Source organism: Mirounga angustirostris, unplaced genomic scaffold, assembly GCF_029215605.1.
Source record: "Mirounga angustirostris isolate CCGP_5_RB_7025 unplaced genomic scaffold, mMirAng1.0.hap1 SCAF_3, whole genome shotgun sequence".
Taxonomy (NCBI): domain Eukaryota; kingdom Metazoa; phylum Chordata; class Mammalia; order Carnivora; family Phocidae; genus Mirounga; species Mirounga angustirostris.
The window spans coordinates 162,681,793-162,699,288 of NW_026991711.1; the positions used below are offsets into that span (position 1 = coordinate 162,681,793).

The following is a 17,496-nucleotide window of genomic DNA, read 5'->3' on the forward strand; positions in this document are numbered from 1 at the left end:
TAACGACTGAGCCACCCAGGCGCCCCCAAATTGATAGGGTTTTAAAGCTGAAAAGAAACAGGGATAGCTAGTCCAAACTTATCTTACAGATGAGGAACTGAGGCCTAGAGAAATGAAATGATTTGTTCGAAGTCACAGAACCATAGAAGTAGAATCAATAGCAGATCTAAAACCAAAGTGTTAGGGGCACCTGGCTGGCTCAGTCTGTAGAGCATGTGACTCTTGATCTTGGGGTTCTGAGTTTGAGCCCCATGTTGGGTGTAGAGATTACTTAAAACAAAACAACCAAAGCTTTAGGAACACTACATCTAATTGTTTCATTTAACAATTTAGATGATTTACTGACATAAGAAGATACTCTGTGGATGTTGAATATTGCCATTCTGCATGGGTTAAAAAATAAAAGGTATTCCTTGAATTGATCCAATGACTTGATAACTTGATATGGTTTTCTTACTATATAGAATTAACCAAATCCTAAAAATGTAGAACTACTGAAAAACTCCACATTTAAATTCTTCCATTACCCACTTTGATTCTTTTAACCACTGTAGTTTCAATACTTCTCTCTTTTTTTTTTCAAACAAAAGATCTCATATTTATTACTGAGCCAACCTACTGGTGCAGAAGCATAGTAACAGAGAAGAATCATTTTCCCAATCCAACCTGTCTATTATTCAGGTAGTAGTGATGTTTGCAGAGTGATATGTTACGAGCAAGTGACTTTCATGCAACATAAATATGTGTGCCAACTCAATGTGATTTCTTAGAGATCCAGCTTAGTTCTTCTCCAATGTGTCCTCTTAGAGTTGTACCAGATTTTATTACCGGTTTTCATCTGAATCCACTGGGGAATAGGATGATTCTGCTTTTGTTTCTTGGCCAAGAATTGCTTGATCCAGAAAGTCTTGTGAGAAGACATGGTAAGGAACAGTCAACCACACACACACCACAGTGGTGGAGAAAAGGAGAGAGCTCAAATAATTTTCTTCCAGGGGTGCCTGGCTGGCTGAGTAAGAGGTACATGCAAATCTTGATCTTGGGGTCATGAGTTTGAGCCCAACGTTGGGTATAGAGATTACTTAAATAAATAAAACTTAAAAAAAAATAATTTTCTTCCAATGGTCAGTCTTGTAATTTCCTTTGTGTCTGTGTACCATTGTTACCCATGGCTAAGTTCAGGTGCTCCAGACCCTTATGTTGATCCCCTTGAATCTTTGTATTATTTAATGGTATGTCCAGTGGTTTGATTTGTTTCTGTAATTAAAAAAAATACTTAGCTATTCTCCTTCATAATTCTTATTTGTGAATCATGTCCTGGTTTTGTAAAAATGCACTGACATTATAGTAGTCTTACACTGCTATTGCCTGTTATTTAGGTACTTTATCTGTTGAAAGTAACACATATTATATTACTCTATATAGGTTAGATTATGCTCAATAAATATCCTATAACTTCTGTAACTTTAAAAAAATTTTTTTAAAGATTTTATTTTATTTTTCAAAAATTTTTATTTAAGTAATCTCTACACCCAATGTGGGGCTTGAACTCACAATCCAGAGATCAAGAGTCACATGCTCTACTGACTGAGCTAGCCAGGCGCCCCTTGTCTACCTTTTCTTTTTTCTTTTTGAGATTTATTTATTTATTTGAGAGAGAGAAAGAGTGCAGGGTGAAGAGAGGCAGAGGGAGGGGGGGACATGGGGCTTGATCTCACGACCCTAAGATCATGACCTAAACTGAAATCAGGGGTCAGATGCTCAACTGACTGAGCCACCCAAGCAGCCCCCTGTCTGCCTTTTTTAATACTTTCTTAGGATACAGTCCTAGAATTTCATTGATATTCTTAGAATAATATTTGTGAAGAATTTGAGCTAATTTATCCTATAAAAACATAAATCTTTTTTTTAAGATTTTAAAAATTCATTTGAGAAAGAGAGAGAGAGCATGCGGGTGCACACAGAGGGAGGGGCAGAGGGAGAGACTCTCAAGTAGACTCTCTGCTGAATGCAGAGCCCAACCTCAGGTCATGATCCTGGGGCCCTGGGATCGAGCCCTGCGTCAGTTCCCTGCTCAGTGCGGAGTCTGCTTCCCCTCTCCCTCTGCTGGTCCCCCAGCTTGTGCTCTCTCCCTCTCTCTCTCAAGTAAAATAAATAAAATGTTAAAAAAAAAAAAAAAGAGGGGGCACTTGGGTGGCTCAGTCGTTAAGCATCTGCCTTCAGCTCAGGTCAGGATCCCAGGGTCCTGGGATCGAGCCCCGCATCAGGCTCCTTGCTCCGCAGGAATCCTGCTTTTCCCTCTCCCACTCCCCCCTGCTTGTGTTCCCTCTCTCGCTGTGTCTCTCTCTGTCAAATAAATAAATAAAATATTAAAAAAACAAAAAAGAGTTGGGTGCTTAACCAACTGAGCCACCCGGGCGCCCCCAAAAGCATAAATCTTAAAGTCAATTATTTTCAGATTGTAATCATGTAAACTATAAATAAATATAAATTCAGATTCTAATCCTATAAAATACACATTTATATAAATATAAATGTATTGAAAATATGAACAAATTTCAGGGGCTGACCTGATGTTATCTATGAAAAAAATTTCCTTAGCAAGTCAACTGAAAACATGAATAAGATTCCAAGAAACATTTTTCTTTTATTTTTTTAACTTTTAAAATTTTTTTCAGAGAGGGGAGGAAAGGTAGAGGGAAAGGGAGAGAGAGAATCTTAAGCAGGTTCCATGCAGCATGGAGCCTGACACCGGGCTAGATCTCACAATCCTGAAATTATGACCTGAGCCAAAATCAAGAGTTGGGCCACACAGGTGCCCATCATTTTTATTTTAAGTGGGCCAATATTTCATGCTCTTTTGTAGACTCATTATTAAGATTGGGACGCCTGGGTAGCTCAGTCAGTTGAGCGTCTGTCTTTGGCTCGGGTCATGATCCCGGGGTCCTGGTATCGAGCCCCGCATCAGGCTCCTTGCTCAGCAGGGACCCTGCTTCTCCCTCTGCCTGCTGCTCCCCCTGCTTGTGCTTTCTCTCTCTCTTAATCTCTCTCTTTCTCTGAGAAATACATAAATAAAATCTTAAAAAAAAGACTCATATAAGTTTAACTCATTATTACTTTGACACGCTGGTTTCTTTAAATAAAATGTTTATATATCCCATGAGTCAGATCTCATTGACTCATTGATTCAGGTGCTCTTTCCCTCGACTTAATCTAAGTTAGTGAATGTTTGCCATGTCACTTCCTGCTTTCTTAAACTTAGGTCTGAAGAATTAATACTGTCTATGTAATAACATGACTTAAATAGTGATCCTAATTTGAAAAAGCCTATTTTAGTGTAGAACGAAACATGAAAGTATCCTTTATATAGCCAGAGGCAAGATGACGGTGTTCATGAAGATCAGTTGTTATCCTTTTTTTAAAAAAAATTTTATTTATTTGACAGAGAGAGACAGTAAGAGAGGGAACACAAGCAGGGGGACTGGCAGAGGGAGAAGCAGGCTTCCCACTGAGCAGGGAGCCGGAGGCAGGGCTCAATCCCAGGACCCTGGGATCATGACCTGAGCCAAAGGCAGGCGCTTAAAGACTGAGCCACCCAGGCGCCTGATCAGTTGTTATCCTAACTACCCTATTCCTAGGTCAAATGGAAGATTTATAGATTGTAGGAATTCCAAGATCTCAGCACCATCCCTATTCACCCTGTCATAAGGGCAGTGCAATTCCAATTCAGTTCAACAGTCTTTATTGAGGACCTGTTATACACTAGTTACCGTGCTTATTGCTGGGGATAGAGTGATAAATAAGAGATCATCCCTCTTTTTAATCTAGTAGGGGAGAAAACAAAAGCAAGTAATCAAAATGCAGCTCGACAAGCACAATATTAGAAGCTTATAAAAGGCATAGAAGTAATGCTAAGAAGGGGCACCTGGCTGGCTCAGTCTGTAGAGCCTGTGACTCTTGATCTCCAGGGTTGTGAGTTCAAGCCCCATGTTGGGCCTAGAGCTTATTAAAAAAAAAAAAAAAGTAATGAAAAAAGGGGATAATTAATTCTGTTTGGCTGTGGGATCAGGGGAATCTTCTTAGAGGTAGTACTATTTGAGCTGGGTGTTGTGTGGTGAACAAAAATTAAGGAGATAGTCAGAAGGGCAAAGTGCATTCTTGGCAAATAAAACAGCAAGCACAAAGGCATGTGTTTTTGAGGAAGTGTAACTTCTTTGGTATCACAGAGCTGTGCAAGAGCAGAGACTGATTGTTTTGCTTATTGTATCCACAGTAGCCTAGTAATAGAGCCTGGAGCACAATAGAAAATAATTATTTGTTGAACAGAAGAATGAGTGAGAGGGAGCCTTGTGTCATTCTAAGCAGTTTTAACTTAACCTTGTACCTCCCATAGGCTGAAGCTAACTGGAAGCCAGTGGACAAGGGAGTCTTGAAAATTAAGTTTGTAGGAGTCAGTCCCTGAACAAAGAAGAAAAGGGAAGGTAATGAACTGAGAGCAAATAGGCAAATGATCCACACCCTTATTATTACCTACTAGCCTTGTATGACATGGCACATGCCTACCTCTCTAACTTCATCTTCCATGCTCCAATAACCTGGCCTCCTTTTCTTTTTTCTTTCTTTTTTTTCTTTCTCATTTCAACTGGAAAAAAATATTTGTAAATTATTATTATTATTTTTAAAGATTTTATTTATTTATTTGACAGAGAGAGACACAGCAAGAGAGGGAACACAAGCAGGAGGAGTAGGAGAGGGAGAAGCAGGCTTCCCGTGGAGCCAGGAGCCCGATGTGGGGCTCGATCCCAGGACGCTGGGATCATGACCTGAGCCAAAGGCAGATGCTTAACGACTGAGCCACCCAGGCGCCCCTAAATTATTTTTTTTAATCTAGATAGAGTTGACACATAATGTTACATTAGTTTCAGGTGTAAAAACTGGCCTTCTTTTTATTCCTCAAATATACCAAGATTGTTCTAACCAGTTCAAGGCCTTTGCTTGTTTCCTAAGCCAAAAGACTCTTCTACCAGATCTCTGCCTAGCAGAGATCAAGTGATACCTCGGGGGTCAAGTGGTACCTACCCAAATAGGGCTTATCTGATAAGTCCTTTTAAGGTAGAACATCTGTCCCTCTCATACTGTCTCTTTCTAAAAGGTAATGTGGTGATCACTTGGTGATCCCCAATCATCTATACCCTTTGAGAATCCCTTCTTGAGTGTGGGTCAAAACTGTGACTTGCTTCTAACCAACTAAATATGGAAAAGGTGACGGGATGCCACTCCTATGATTATATAAAATTCTGTCTTAACATACTGGAGTAAGAGAGACTCTCTCTGTTCTTTGACTAAGCTACTAGGTTATGAGAATACCTATGGAGAGGGTCACATGGCAAGGAACTTTAGGAGCCTCTAGGAACTGAGAACAGACCCTGGCACCTGAATGAGCTTACAAGGAGATTCTTCCTCAGTCAGCCCTCCAGATGAGAGTGCCACCTGGCTGACACCTTGATTGCAACCTTGTGAGAACCTGAGCAGAGGACCCTGCTAAACCATGTCTGGACTCCTGATGTATGGAAACTGTGAGATAGTAAATATGGGTGGTTTTGAGCTGCTAAGTGTTGGTAATTTGTTAAACAGCATCAAAAATGAATACAGGTAAATATTATGAGAGGATGAGAGGAAGGAACTTGGCTGTCTTGTTCCTTGCTGTATCAATATACCTAGGATCGTGACTGGCACATAGTTCAATACACATCTGTTGGTTATATAAATGAATAAAAAGATGGATGGAGGAATGGATGAATTTCAGCTGGATGGGGGGAGAGGACAGGACTGGATTCTAGGAACATGGCTAGTGGCCATAATGTAAGGAATACTACTTTCAGAGTTGGGCAAGGGGCAGGGAATCTATTGAGCAGGTATATATGTGGCTCAAAGACTTCTGGGAGCAGTGATATCTGATAATCTTGCTTTAAGATTTCCTTTACTATGTTACATAGTTGGCCCTTGAACAATATGGGTTTGAACTATGTGAGTCCACTTACACACAAATTTTTTTTATAACTACATATAGTACTGTAAATGTACTTTCTCTTCCTTATGATTTTTCAAAATATTTTATTTTATTTTATTATTATTTTTAAATATTTTATTTTTTAAATAATCTCTATACTCAACATGGGGTTTGAGATCAAGAGTCACATGCTCTACTGACTGAGCCAGCCAAGCACACCTAGTTTTTGTTTGTGTGTTTGTTTGTTTGTTTTTCTTTTTAAAGTAAGCTCTATGCCCAATGTGGGGCTCAAACTCATGATCTGGAGATCTAGAATCACAGGCTCTACCAACTGAACAGCCAGGGACCCCATCTTCCTTGTGATTTTCTTTAAGATTTTATTTATTTGACAGAGAGAGACACAGCGAGGGAACACAAGCAGGGGGAGTGGGAGAGGGAGAAGCAGCCTCCCCTCTGAGCAGAGAGCCCACCGTGGGGCTTGATCCCAGGATCCTGGGATCATGACCCAAGCCAAAGGCAGACACCCAACTGACTGAGCTACCCAGGCGCCCTCTTGTGATTTTTTTAATAACATTTCTTTTCTCTAGCTTATTTTACTGTGAGAATAAGTATATAATACATATATCATACAAAATATGTGTTAATTGACTGTTCATGGTATCGATAAGGCTTCTAGTCAAACAGTAGGCTATTAGTATTTAAGGTTGGGGGGGGAGTCAAAAGTTATATGCAAAAAAAAAAGTTATATGTGAATTTTCAACTGCATGGAGATTGGTGCCCCTAACTCCTTCATTGTTCAAGTGTCAACTATATTTTTCCTCCTCCTCCTGCTTCTTCCAAAGTCTAAGTCTTAGTAAAAATTTTACCATATTTTAGGGTAGCTTCGAAAATACATAGTGTCAGAGCTCAGTGTCTGGCATCAGGAAGGAAAACCTCTTACAAGATATCAGTAGAGAAGTCCAGAGCAAATAAGGTAAACTTGTGGAAAATATAGGTCTTCCTCTGGGGTCTTTCAATGCCTGGGGAGAAGCTGGTTCTCTTGCTGTTATTTACTCAGGATAGGAAGCTCAGATGATTTTATTTTGTTCTAAATGGAAGGAAAGGAAAGGGTGACTCCAGATGCTGGGCTAACTAAAATTTCAAAAGTTAGACAAAAGGAGAAGGAAAGAAATGGGACAATAGATCTAGGTTCCAAAAGCAAAGCTTTATTATTATTATTTTTAAGCTTTTATTTTTTTTTAAAGATTTTATTTATTTATTTGACAGAGAGAGACACAGCGAGAGAGGGAACACCAGCAGGGAGAGTGAGAGAGGGAGAAGCAGGCCTCCCGCCGAGCAGGGAGCCCGATGTGGGGTTCCATCCCAGGACCCTGGGATCATGACCTGAGCCGAAGGCAGATGCTTAACGAGTAAGCCACCCAGGCGCCCCTATGCTTTTCTTATTTTATTTTTTTTTCCTTTTTTAAAGATTTATTTATTTATTTTAGGGGGCCAGGGTGCAGAGGGAGAGAGAATCCCAAGCAGACTCTGTGCTGAGCACAGAGTCCGACAGGGGGCTGGATCTCATGACCTTGAGATCATGACCTGAGCAGAACACCCAACTGACTGTGCCACAAGGTGCCCCTAAGCTTTTCTTATTTTAGAAAGGGAGAAATTTAAAGTTGTTTTTAGGTCCAGAGATTATCAAGGGGGGGCAACTGTCAATCTCCAATCTCATTTTTCTTTTACTGCACAATTGGGTTTTCCCCTCTCCCCACAACTACACCTTAATCTTCCAAAAGGAGACTATGCCATGTCCCATTCCTCAGTTTAGTCCTAAAGATTAAGTCCTGAAGTTTTTAAGCAGCTTCAAGTTGCCTTTCATTATTTTGACCCTGTAGTGTGTCCCAGAGCTAACTTCTGGGCATCTGTATTATTTTTCTTCTAGAGTTAAGAGTTTTTCTTCTATTTTTCTTTGACAGCATCCCTTTATAATGATAAAGTTTGTTCTTAGAAATATTCAGTATCTCTGAGCTTAGGTAACTCCCATTTGTCCTTATTCATATAATAGGGATTCTGCCTATGTCATTCTAATGCTTGTCCTAATAATTTGCTTAGTTTCCCCAGACCCCTCCTAAAACCAGAGCTTTCCTTTTACAAGTCTTCTATCTCACAGGAAAGCTATAATCCACGAGGAGCCATAATACAGAGTGAAGATCCATCAGTCTTGCAGACACTGTTGGTCCCTTTGGATTTCTGTGTTGCTCCCTTCATTTCTTGATTTCTTACGCCAGAGTTTTCCCCTTATGTTAGAAAACCCTCCTACCCTACTTGGGCTTTTGGTGATTAGAGTACTGATGATTATTTCCCCCTTGCACATGAGGGTGGTAATAAGGCTGTTATCAAATTTTATGTTCTTCTTCTAGTAACATGGTATAGTATTACATTTCTCTTGAAGTTAGGTTTGGCCAGATGACTTTGGCCAATAAAATGTGATTGGAGGTGATGTGTATTGCTTCTGAGTGGAAGCACTTTAATGGTTAGAGCAAAAACACTGCAGTACTAGTAAATGAATTTTATGAGCCTTACTGTAGCAATCTTCTCTCTCTCTCTCTCTTTTTTTTTTTTTAAGGAGGCTCTACACCTAACATGGGGCTTGAACTCAAGACCCCAAGATCAGGAGTCACATGATCTATGGACTGAGCCAGCCAGGTGCTCCCCTAACTGTAGGAATCTTGAAAGCATGTATCTCAGTGAAGCCTCCAAAAATCTGGTTACCTCAGTGACTAAAATGAGCAGAATCCATGTAATGGATATTGTCCTGAGCTCCCCAGATCCACCCTTTAGGACTAAAGCACAACCTCTCCCCTCAGCTGGGTTCCCCTCTGAGGGTTGGTCTTGGCTAAAGAGAGTCCTCTCATCCAAGGGTCACCTTCCTTCCCTGGGTGCAGTCCATATCCAATGACAGGTTGGTGAGAGGGTATAATGATCGGGCCTCCTGTCCCAATTTAGGACAATGCTGAAGGGCCATCCCAGCTCCAAGCTCCCTGCAGACTGGCTGAAGCCTCAGCTGCAACTGTGTTGTAGTTCAAGTTCTCCTTTTCCAGTGATTTTGTGACCCTCAATCTCCAAAGGTTGTTCTTGAGAGGACTACCTAATAACTTCCTGAATGCAAATTTCAGTTTCAGGGTCTGTTTCCCAATGAATCCTACTTGTAATAGGCTTCCTGATGACCTGTATCAAACATGTAACATGTGTGAGAAATAAACTTTTGTTGCTATAAGCTGCTGAGATGTTTGTTACAATCTAGCCTATCCTGACTAGCGCAGATACAAACCTTGCCTGCCCTGCCAATCCTTTGTTTTCACTTGAGCTTGATTGTATTGTGTGTCTGGTCTTCGTGAACATACTGATGGCCCAGTTCTAGTTCTTCTCTGATGGTCTTTCTCATAGTGAGTGAAAAGCCATGTCCCAACTGAGATATTACAAGGAGCAACAGAAAAGGGAAAAGGGTTGCCTATCTAGTTGTCTACTAATTATTCCTACCAAGTCAGTGGCATATATTTTTTTCATGTGAATTTCCTAGGCTCCTTTCTTCTTCTTTTATATATATATATTACCATACATTTATAATATGTATAAGGGTACTTAATGTTTCTTAGGAAAATTTTTATGCAAATAAAAATAGAATAACCAAGTACTTAATCCCAATTTGAGAAAGAACAGTATATTGCTAATTAATAAGCTTTCTGCATCTCTAACTTACTAAAATCCCATTTCTCTGAGTGCTAGATCTTATGTCTTGAAAGTCAAATGGCAAAACAATACCAGTTTCTTATTTTAGGCCTTTTGGGCAAAGAAAATATAGTAATAAAGTAATGAATCAAAGCTCCTTCTAATTTCTTTCTTTTTTTTAAAAGATTTTATTTATTTATTTGACAGAGACACAGCGAGAGAGGGAACACAAGCAGGGGGAGTGGGAGAGGGAGAAGCAGGCTTCCTGAGCAGCAGGGAGCCCAATGTGGGGCTCGGTCCCAGGACCCTGGGATCATGACCTGATCTGAAGGCAGACGCTTAACGACTGAGCCACCCAGGCGCCCCTAATTTTTTTCTTTTTAAGGGATTTTACTATATAGAAATATTTCTTTCTGCCTGAAGGGTAAACAGTACAAAAATATTTCCACTAAAAAGAGTCTGAGAATCCTGGGTTGGTATTATCAAAACCTGTAATTATACTAGATATTTAGTATGATAACAGCAACTAGTTTAAGGAATGTGGAGGTTTATTTACATCAAGTTCAGATAAAGAGATAAAAGGGGACTTGGATACGAAAATAAAGGGTATGACTTCAGGAGTGTTTGTATGAATGTGTCTTTGGAACTGACCTTACCCACAATGAAAGACCAGCCAAACCAGCCTTCAGAATAACTGTTCTTATTAGAAGGAAGGCTAGACTTCACCTCGAAGATCGCCCTCCCACGCAATTTTTCCACCTGGCAGTTAAGAATTAAACACAGACTTCCGATCATGGCGCCACGCACGTCACTTTCTCCCCTTTTCCCCAGCAAAATCCCACCCAAGTCGACCTGATCCCGCAGGAGGTGTGCAAAGCCTGCAGGGCCGGGGGTGGGGGTGGGGGAGGAATTCCTTCTCCTATCCTGGTTGCTTGGGTTTTTTGCAATTCGAAAAACCGACTAAACAGATCCTTTCCAGGAAGCTTTGGTACCAACAGGACCTTTTCATTTCCTTGGGTGCGTGTCATTCTTTGCTCTGGGGCAGCAACTCCTCACCGCAATTTTCCTTTCACATGTCCTAAAAAGCCCCTAAGGCCCACAGCCTTTGTGAATAAAGGCCCACCCTCGAAGTGGAAACCGCGCGGCAAAGACAGAGACGCATACACAGCGGGACAATGTATGGAATTTAAAAAAGAGTTTTCTCTCTGACTTCGCATCCTTTCAAAGGTCCAATATTTCTGTCAGCTAAGAAGGGCTACGGTAATGGGCGCTTGAGAGAAGCAGTACACCGATAAGAGCAAAAATATCCATTTAGGCTGGTGTTTCCAGTTCCGGCTTTTGTTTGAGTCAGTGAGGGGAGCCCGAGGAGGCCAAGGTCTACAGTTCTGGGAAAGGAGGGTTCTTCTGCATTCTTTGGGATACGGAGACGTAGGCTCGGCCCCAAGAAACAACGAGGGCAGTTCCGCCCCTCAAGGCTTTACGCCAGGAGTCCCGGAGGAGACCGCGACACCTCAGTCCGCGGCTAAATCACCCAGCTCAGAGGAGTTTGCCAAGGCTGGACAAAAGATGTGGCCGCTCTCTCTTAAACACATACACAGATCCCGAGGTGCACGTATGGAAGGTTTACGTGTACGACGGAGAAAGGCCATTGCTGCCCACTGCGCGCTGCCGGCCCCACCCTGCCCTCGGCGGCCCCGGAGAGACACGCTACGCGAGGGCCGCGGAGTCCGTCTCAGCTAGCCCGGGAGCGAGGGGCGGGGCCGGGCGGGGCCGCGAGCGCGCAGGCGCAGTGCGGGCTTCCTCGCGCCGCCGCCGCTGCCGCCGCCGCCGCCGCCGCCGCCGCCCGCGCTGCACCACAGGCCCGAGACAGACAGGGCCGGGAAGAGCCGGAGACTGAGGAGGAGGCGGAGGCGGAGGCGGCGGCGGAGGCGGGGCGACTCCGGTGACCGGGAGCGCCGCAGACTGGCAGCTGCGGCGACTCCCCCCTTTGTGTCTGGTCTGCTCGGAGCCACTGGAAGTGCTTCCCGGAGGGGTGCGGGGTGTCTCGCCGCCCCGTCGCCCACCCCCCTCCTCAGCCAGCCACCTACCTCCGCCCTCCCGCCGCCCCCCGCCCTCGGCCCGCGACGCCCGAGCTCCGCCCGGGGCCCAGAGCTGCGGGAGAACGAGGCGGCGGCGGCGGCGGCAGCGGCAGCGGCTTCCTCGGGGGGGGGGGTTGTGATTCGCTCACAGGAGCCATTGACGGGAGAAGACGAGGCTTTTCTTCGTGGAATTTACCTCAGGCAAGATCGAGCGGCCGCAATAAAGAGAGAGAGAGAGAGGAGCGAATCCGGGAGGGCTGGAAAGGGCAGCTCCCCGCACCTCCTCTCCGCCCGCCGTCTCGGGGAGCTCGGGGCCCTGCCTGCTGACCCTTCCCCTCCCCCGCTTCCTACTGCCCCTCAGCCCTCCGGCCGGGCCCTGGCACAACCGCGCAGGATTGTTCGGCGAAGGCTTGAAGGCTGTGTGGGTTTGTCCATGGAGGCAGGCACCTTTTTCGATTCAGTCGAGGAACGGGGTTTGTTGTTCTCGAAATCCGAGTGAAGGAAGCACCGAAGCGAAACTTAAAAAGGAATCCTGCCCTCCCGGAGCCACGGGCGATGCGACTCGTGCGGCCGGGCGCCGCCGCCGCCCGCCCGGCTTCGCCCTTCGCGGCGGTCGGGAACTTGTTCTGATCCTCAGCCCCGCCATCGAATCCCCGCTCTCCAGCCCCCTGCACCCTGGATATGTTTTCTCCCAGACCTGGATATTTTTTTGACATCGTGAAACTACGAGGGAAATAACCGCTGGGCTTTCTTTCTCCCTGCTTCTCCACACGGACATGCCTTCAGTTTGGGTGGCCGAGGCACCCCGTCCTAGGCGAATGAACCTCTCCAGCCGCGAGGGAGAGAAATGAAGGGAATTTCTGCAGCGGAATGAAAGCTCTGCAGCTAGGTCCTCTCATCTGCCATTCGTCCTTTCAAACTGCATTGTAATACCTACGGGCCGGACAAGTCAGACGAGAGCGAGGACCAGCCTCCCGGCCGTACCTCTCCGCCCGTGTTTACTTTCCGTATTTCTTTGCTCTGCTGCTTCTCGGCTGGCCCAGGGATGACTGCTTCGCTGCAGCGGCCCCGGTGGGTGCCGTCGCTCCTGTGGACCGTCCTGCTGGTCAGCACTGCGGCCGGTGAGTAGCCCCGGGCGGCGCGTCGGGCCGCTGCCCCAGCGGGTGGCGGGCGAGGGAGCCCGCAGAGGCCGAGGCCTGCGCTCGCCCTTCGCGACGCGTCCCGCAGTCAGTGTGGAGGGAACCGTGTCCGGTACCTGCGCGCCTTTCCCGTTCCTTCTAGGGAAATAACCCTGCCGGGTTTTGTGTAGTTTCGAATCCCTACTGCCATATCCCCCCTCCCCATCCCCCACGGGGGGGGGGGGGAAAGACATATTGGGTGTGGTATCTTGACATTTTTAGCTGTGAGGTAATGCAGGGATTAAAAATAATATTTTAATCGCCAATGAACAGTGTCTATTATGAGATCTTTGGAAACAGAGCTGTAGATTTTTTTTTTTTTAAACGTAAAGAAGCTGATTTGGCTTACAGTAAAAAGAACATCAACTATAGAACACACACTTTAACCTTATTTTTAGATTTAGATCATTCTTTGGGAATCCATGTTACTTTCATTATTCCGAAATGTTACCGAATGAATTGGATAAATGTTCAGTAAGCCGGAACTTTGAGATTCTTAATACGTTGTATGATATTGTTAATTATTGCCGTTAGTATTATTTTGTTCCAAAGTATTTTGGTAATTATATTTCCATCTTTTCAACGTAAATACACTCGTATTTTATATGCTTTTGGAATTACTATTGGGCTTGAAAGTATTGTCGATAACTTTATATTTTAGTCATCTGGTATCTGTTGGTTCCTGTCATTGAGACAACTTTTACCTCACATCAGATGTCTAGCATATTTGAGTCCTGAAAGTTCTTTGACATTTTACTAAGCTTAAAGGGAAATGGTAGTCATCCTTTCCTTAGGATATTTTCTTTTTAGTTCCCAGACACCTTAGAGAAAGCCTCATTTCTTTTACAGTTATTTTTCAAGCAGTCTTTTGGTGATAAGCTTTTAGACATTTTTGGGAGTGAACTGTACATGTAATTCTTAAGTTTGGTGTAGGATGGCCAAATAGATTATGCATTTAAAACTGAGTAAAGGACAATATAACAGCTTTCCAATTACTTTTTTAATTTATACAAGTGTGTACTTTTCACATTCAATAAATTTCTCATTGCTATGCTAGACACAGAGTTTGCTTGCTTATTTCCTTAAAACTATGCATTGGGAAAATTCTGAGTGAAAATTTGAAGTTTCCTTTAGTGCCTTTGATATTGGTTGATTAATGTCTATTATGTTTATGATAAATCTATGTAGTATTAAAAGAATTCGAACTTTTGAACTGAATGTATTTTGAAACTGGCATTTCATTATCCTTAAACACAATTCCTTTTGGGATAAAAATGAACAGTTTTTTCTAGGTTTCTTTATAGTGTGTTAGCTATTTAAATTCTCTTGCTGTAAGTCTTGTGATTCCTGTAAAATATGAAGAGAGTAAAAGGCTTTAGGCTTAAGCAGTCATTTTATGAGCAGAAATCTCAGAACACAGACTTTGCATTGTTCTTTGTTATTCTTAACCTTTTTAGAATGTAGATTCTCATTTATAGTTACAGGCTTATCATTTTGTGATCAGAACTGATAACAGTAAGGGAAAGAACATTGATTTAAAAATACATTTAATTTGTATTTGGTAAATAAAATAGAATAATGTCCTTTAAAACGGAGGGATTGAAAGAATCACTACTTAAAGTGGTATTAGTCTTCTTTTTTTTCTTTAGTATTACACATAGTACCAGATGCCAAAATTTGTGAAGCTGAGTTTCAGAGCTATAACAATAATAGCTAGTGTTTATTGAGTGCTTGCTCTGTGCCAGCAACTATTCTACTAGCTTTACATGTATTTTCTCATTTGATCCTCATGACAATTCTGTACTCTAGGTTTAATTATGTTCCTTTTACAGAGAGGGCAAGTGAAGTACAGAGAATTTAAATCACTCACCACAGAGTAAATTGTGGAGCCAGGATTATAGCCTGTACCCTTACCTATCACATTAATGGTAACAACAGCTCACTCTAATTGGGAACATAAGATAGAGTAGTGCCTTTACTAGATTAGCTTTTGAAAATAAGTAGGGACACTTGACAGGATCATCATTCAGCACTGGTTATGCAGATGTCATGGTTCTAAATGTATAAAACTTTGCCTAATATTGGAGTGGCTAGTACAGTTTCATTAGGTGCAGGGTGACTAGAGAGAGCTTTTGTGGACTTGGGATACATAGATGTAGTGATGTAACCAGATAGGTGCAAATAATGTTTCTGATAGGAAAAAAATACTGGAAGACTGGTTGATATCACATCCCTCTTGGGGGCCATGGATAAATCCTTTATTTCTTTTGAATCCCTCTCTCCCACTTACTCTGTCTAGTTCTTGGATTCCTTAATTCTAAGAACATTTTGTATGCAAAAAATTAGAATTTATAAAAAATACAATGTGCTTGTTTGGTTATAAATGAATTCTTAATTTTAATAAAAGGATATAATACAATGCAATGCTTATTGCAGAATCAGCTTCTGTTAAAAAATTTTTTTTGGAAAAAAAGTTGTCACTCTTTATTTAGATTGTAATGGTAACAGATAACATATGTAACCCCATATCCCACCCTATTCTGTGCAGGCGCTTGAGCGGGCTCAGCTACCCTTTCCTCTAGTCTTCTTGTCCTCCTCCTTCTTGTCTTTCTTGCCATCCTTGGTGGCCTGGGAGGCCGGGGAGCCCATGACATTTCGAACAGCCCCTTTGTTGGGATTCACTCCTGGAAGGTTCTCCAGAGCATCTGAAGGACCTCGGGATTCTGCATCACATCATAGTTCTCCTCCTTAGCTGGCTCAGATGTGTCTAATGGCTGGACTGACATCATTGTCAGTTGAATCTTCCTGCATTTGAAATAATTCACTTGATTAGATTTTTTTCTTTCTTCTTCTTCTTTTTTTTTTTAAAGTAAACTCTGGGGCTTAAACTCACAACCTCGAGGTCAAGAGTTGCATGCTCTGCTGACTGAGCCAGCCAGGTGCACCTACCTTGATTAGATTTCAGTTTTACATCTCTTTAGGAATACAAATTTGTCTAAAGGAAAATTCATCTATTTAGTTAGGGTTCTTGAGCACTGAAGTTAATAAATATTGTTGGGGAACTGGAAATTTAGTAATTTTTATTTTTGTATTTCTTAACATGTGGGCACTGCAACAGGGTCACCTGTGGATTTTTTTTTTTTCTTAAGATTTTTATTTATTTATTCAACAGAGAGAGAGGGAGAGAATGCCCGCACAAGCAGGGGGAGTGGCAGGCAGAGGGAGAGGGCGAAGCATGCCCCCTACTGAGCAGAGAGCCAGATGCAGGACTCCATCCCAGGACCCTGGAATCATGACCTGAGGTGAAGGCAGATGCTTAATTGACTGAGCCACCCAGATGCCTGGGTTTTTGTTTTTTTTTTAAATTGATTTATTTATTTGAGAGAGAGAGCATGAGCAGGAGGAACAGATGGAGAAGGAGAGAGAGTCTTAAGCAGACTCCGTGCTGAGTGCAGAGCCAGATGCAGGGCTCTATCTCATGACCGTGAGATCACAGCCTGAGCCAAAGCCAGAAGTCAGACACTCAACAGACTGCGCCACCTGCGCGCCCCATCATCTGTGGTTTTTGATAAAATGCGTATCTCTGTCACTATAGTCTAGATGTACTGAAAGGATCTCTCTGGGAACTATACTTTTTTTAAACTTGGAAACCTGAAAGATTCTCCCTTAGGCAAGTTTGAGGACCACTGATTTATATAATCAGTCTTGATTGTTTGGATTTTTAAAATATTGTGATTCAGTCAGCTTTTGCTGCATAATAGCTGGTAACCACAAAATCATAGTGACATACAACAATAAGCATTTATTCTGCTCCATTTGTCTCATTCTTGGGCCCAGGCTGGAGGGAAGGGTAACATCTCTCTGGGGGAAGCTTGTTTCATGGCAATGGCAGAAGTACAAGAGGACAAGCCCAGTCCCACCAGCCATTTTCAGATTCTTGTTTCTCTGACATCCCATTTGGCCAAGACCAAGACAAGGAGTAGTGAAGTACACTCTGGCTATAATGAGGCCATGGTAATATATGGACTTGTGATACTATTGCTGGGAAATCAAGAATTGGGATCTTCAGTCTACCACATATGATCAGGAAGATGGTTCAGGAGAGGAGTTTCTCTTACCATTTGAACAGGGCGAAACTTTTAATTAGGCTTTTGCATAAAAATTATACAAACTTTGATCTCTACAAAAGCCTATCCTGGCATGTGGGGTGATGTGGTGGTACTGATATTGGTGTATATGAAATATGGGGACAGAGATTAATTTCACACAAGGACAATAGCTTTCCTTCACTAAAGACCAACTTTCTTAACATAGAGAAGAAATTGAATATTGATTTCTGATGGGTAGATTCTAACTATAAAAGGTACAGGATGAAGTCAGTGTAAATTAGTTAATTTTATAAATGGCCATACCACTTATTTTGGCACTTACTCATATATTGCCTTGCTTTTGAATATCAGTTTTATGTATTTGCTTTGTCCTCCTAACTGATAATTGCTTCTTGAGGACCGACTTC

At 42.7% G+C, this 17,496-nt stretch overlaps 2 protein-coding genes across 2 annotated transcripts in view; one reads left to right on the forward strand and one right to left on the reverse strand.

Moving 5' to 3' along the window:
• Nucleotides 1-766: 766 nt before the first annotated feature.
• Nucleotides 767-985, reverse strand: LOC123838341 (large ribosomal subunit protein eL39-like). Its single transcript, XM_045867367.2, has one exon. It carries the CDS (start codon nucleotides 920-922, stop codon nucleotides 767-769), a length of 156 nt encoding a protein of 51 aa, XP_045723323.1. The 5' UTR covers nucleotides 923-985.
• A 10,600-nt stretch (nucleotides 986-11,585) lies between these two features.
• Nucleotides 11,586-17,496, forward strand: part of BMPR2 (bone morphogenetic protein receptor type 2) — a 192,061-nt gene continuing 186,150 nt past the window's right edge. Inside the window, exon 1 of the mRNA XM_045868190.3 lies at nucleotides 11,586-12,923. Within this exon, the coding sequence (XP_045724146.1) occupies nucleotides 12,848-12,923 (76 nt within the window). The 5' untranslated portion in view covers nucleotides 11,586-12,847. The remainder of the gene's footprint in view (nucleotides 12,924-17,496) is intronic.

Bases quoted from the DNA above. Each gene is read 5' to 3' on its own strand.
- LOC123838341 (XM_045867367.2), bottom strand. From the start codon at position 922: ATGTCTTCTCACAAGACTTTCTGGATCAAGCAATTCTTGGCCAAGAAA.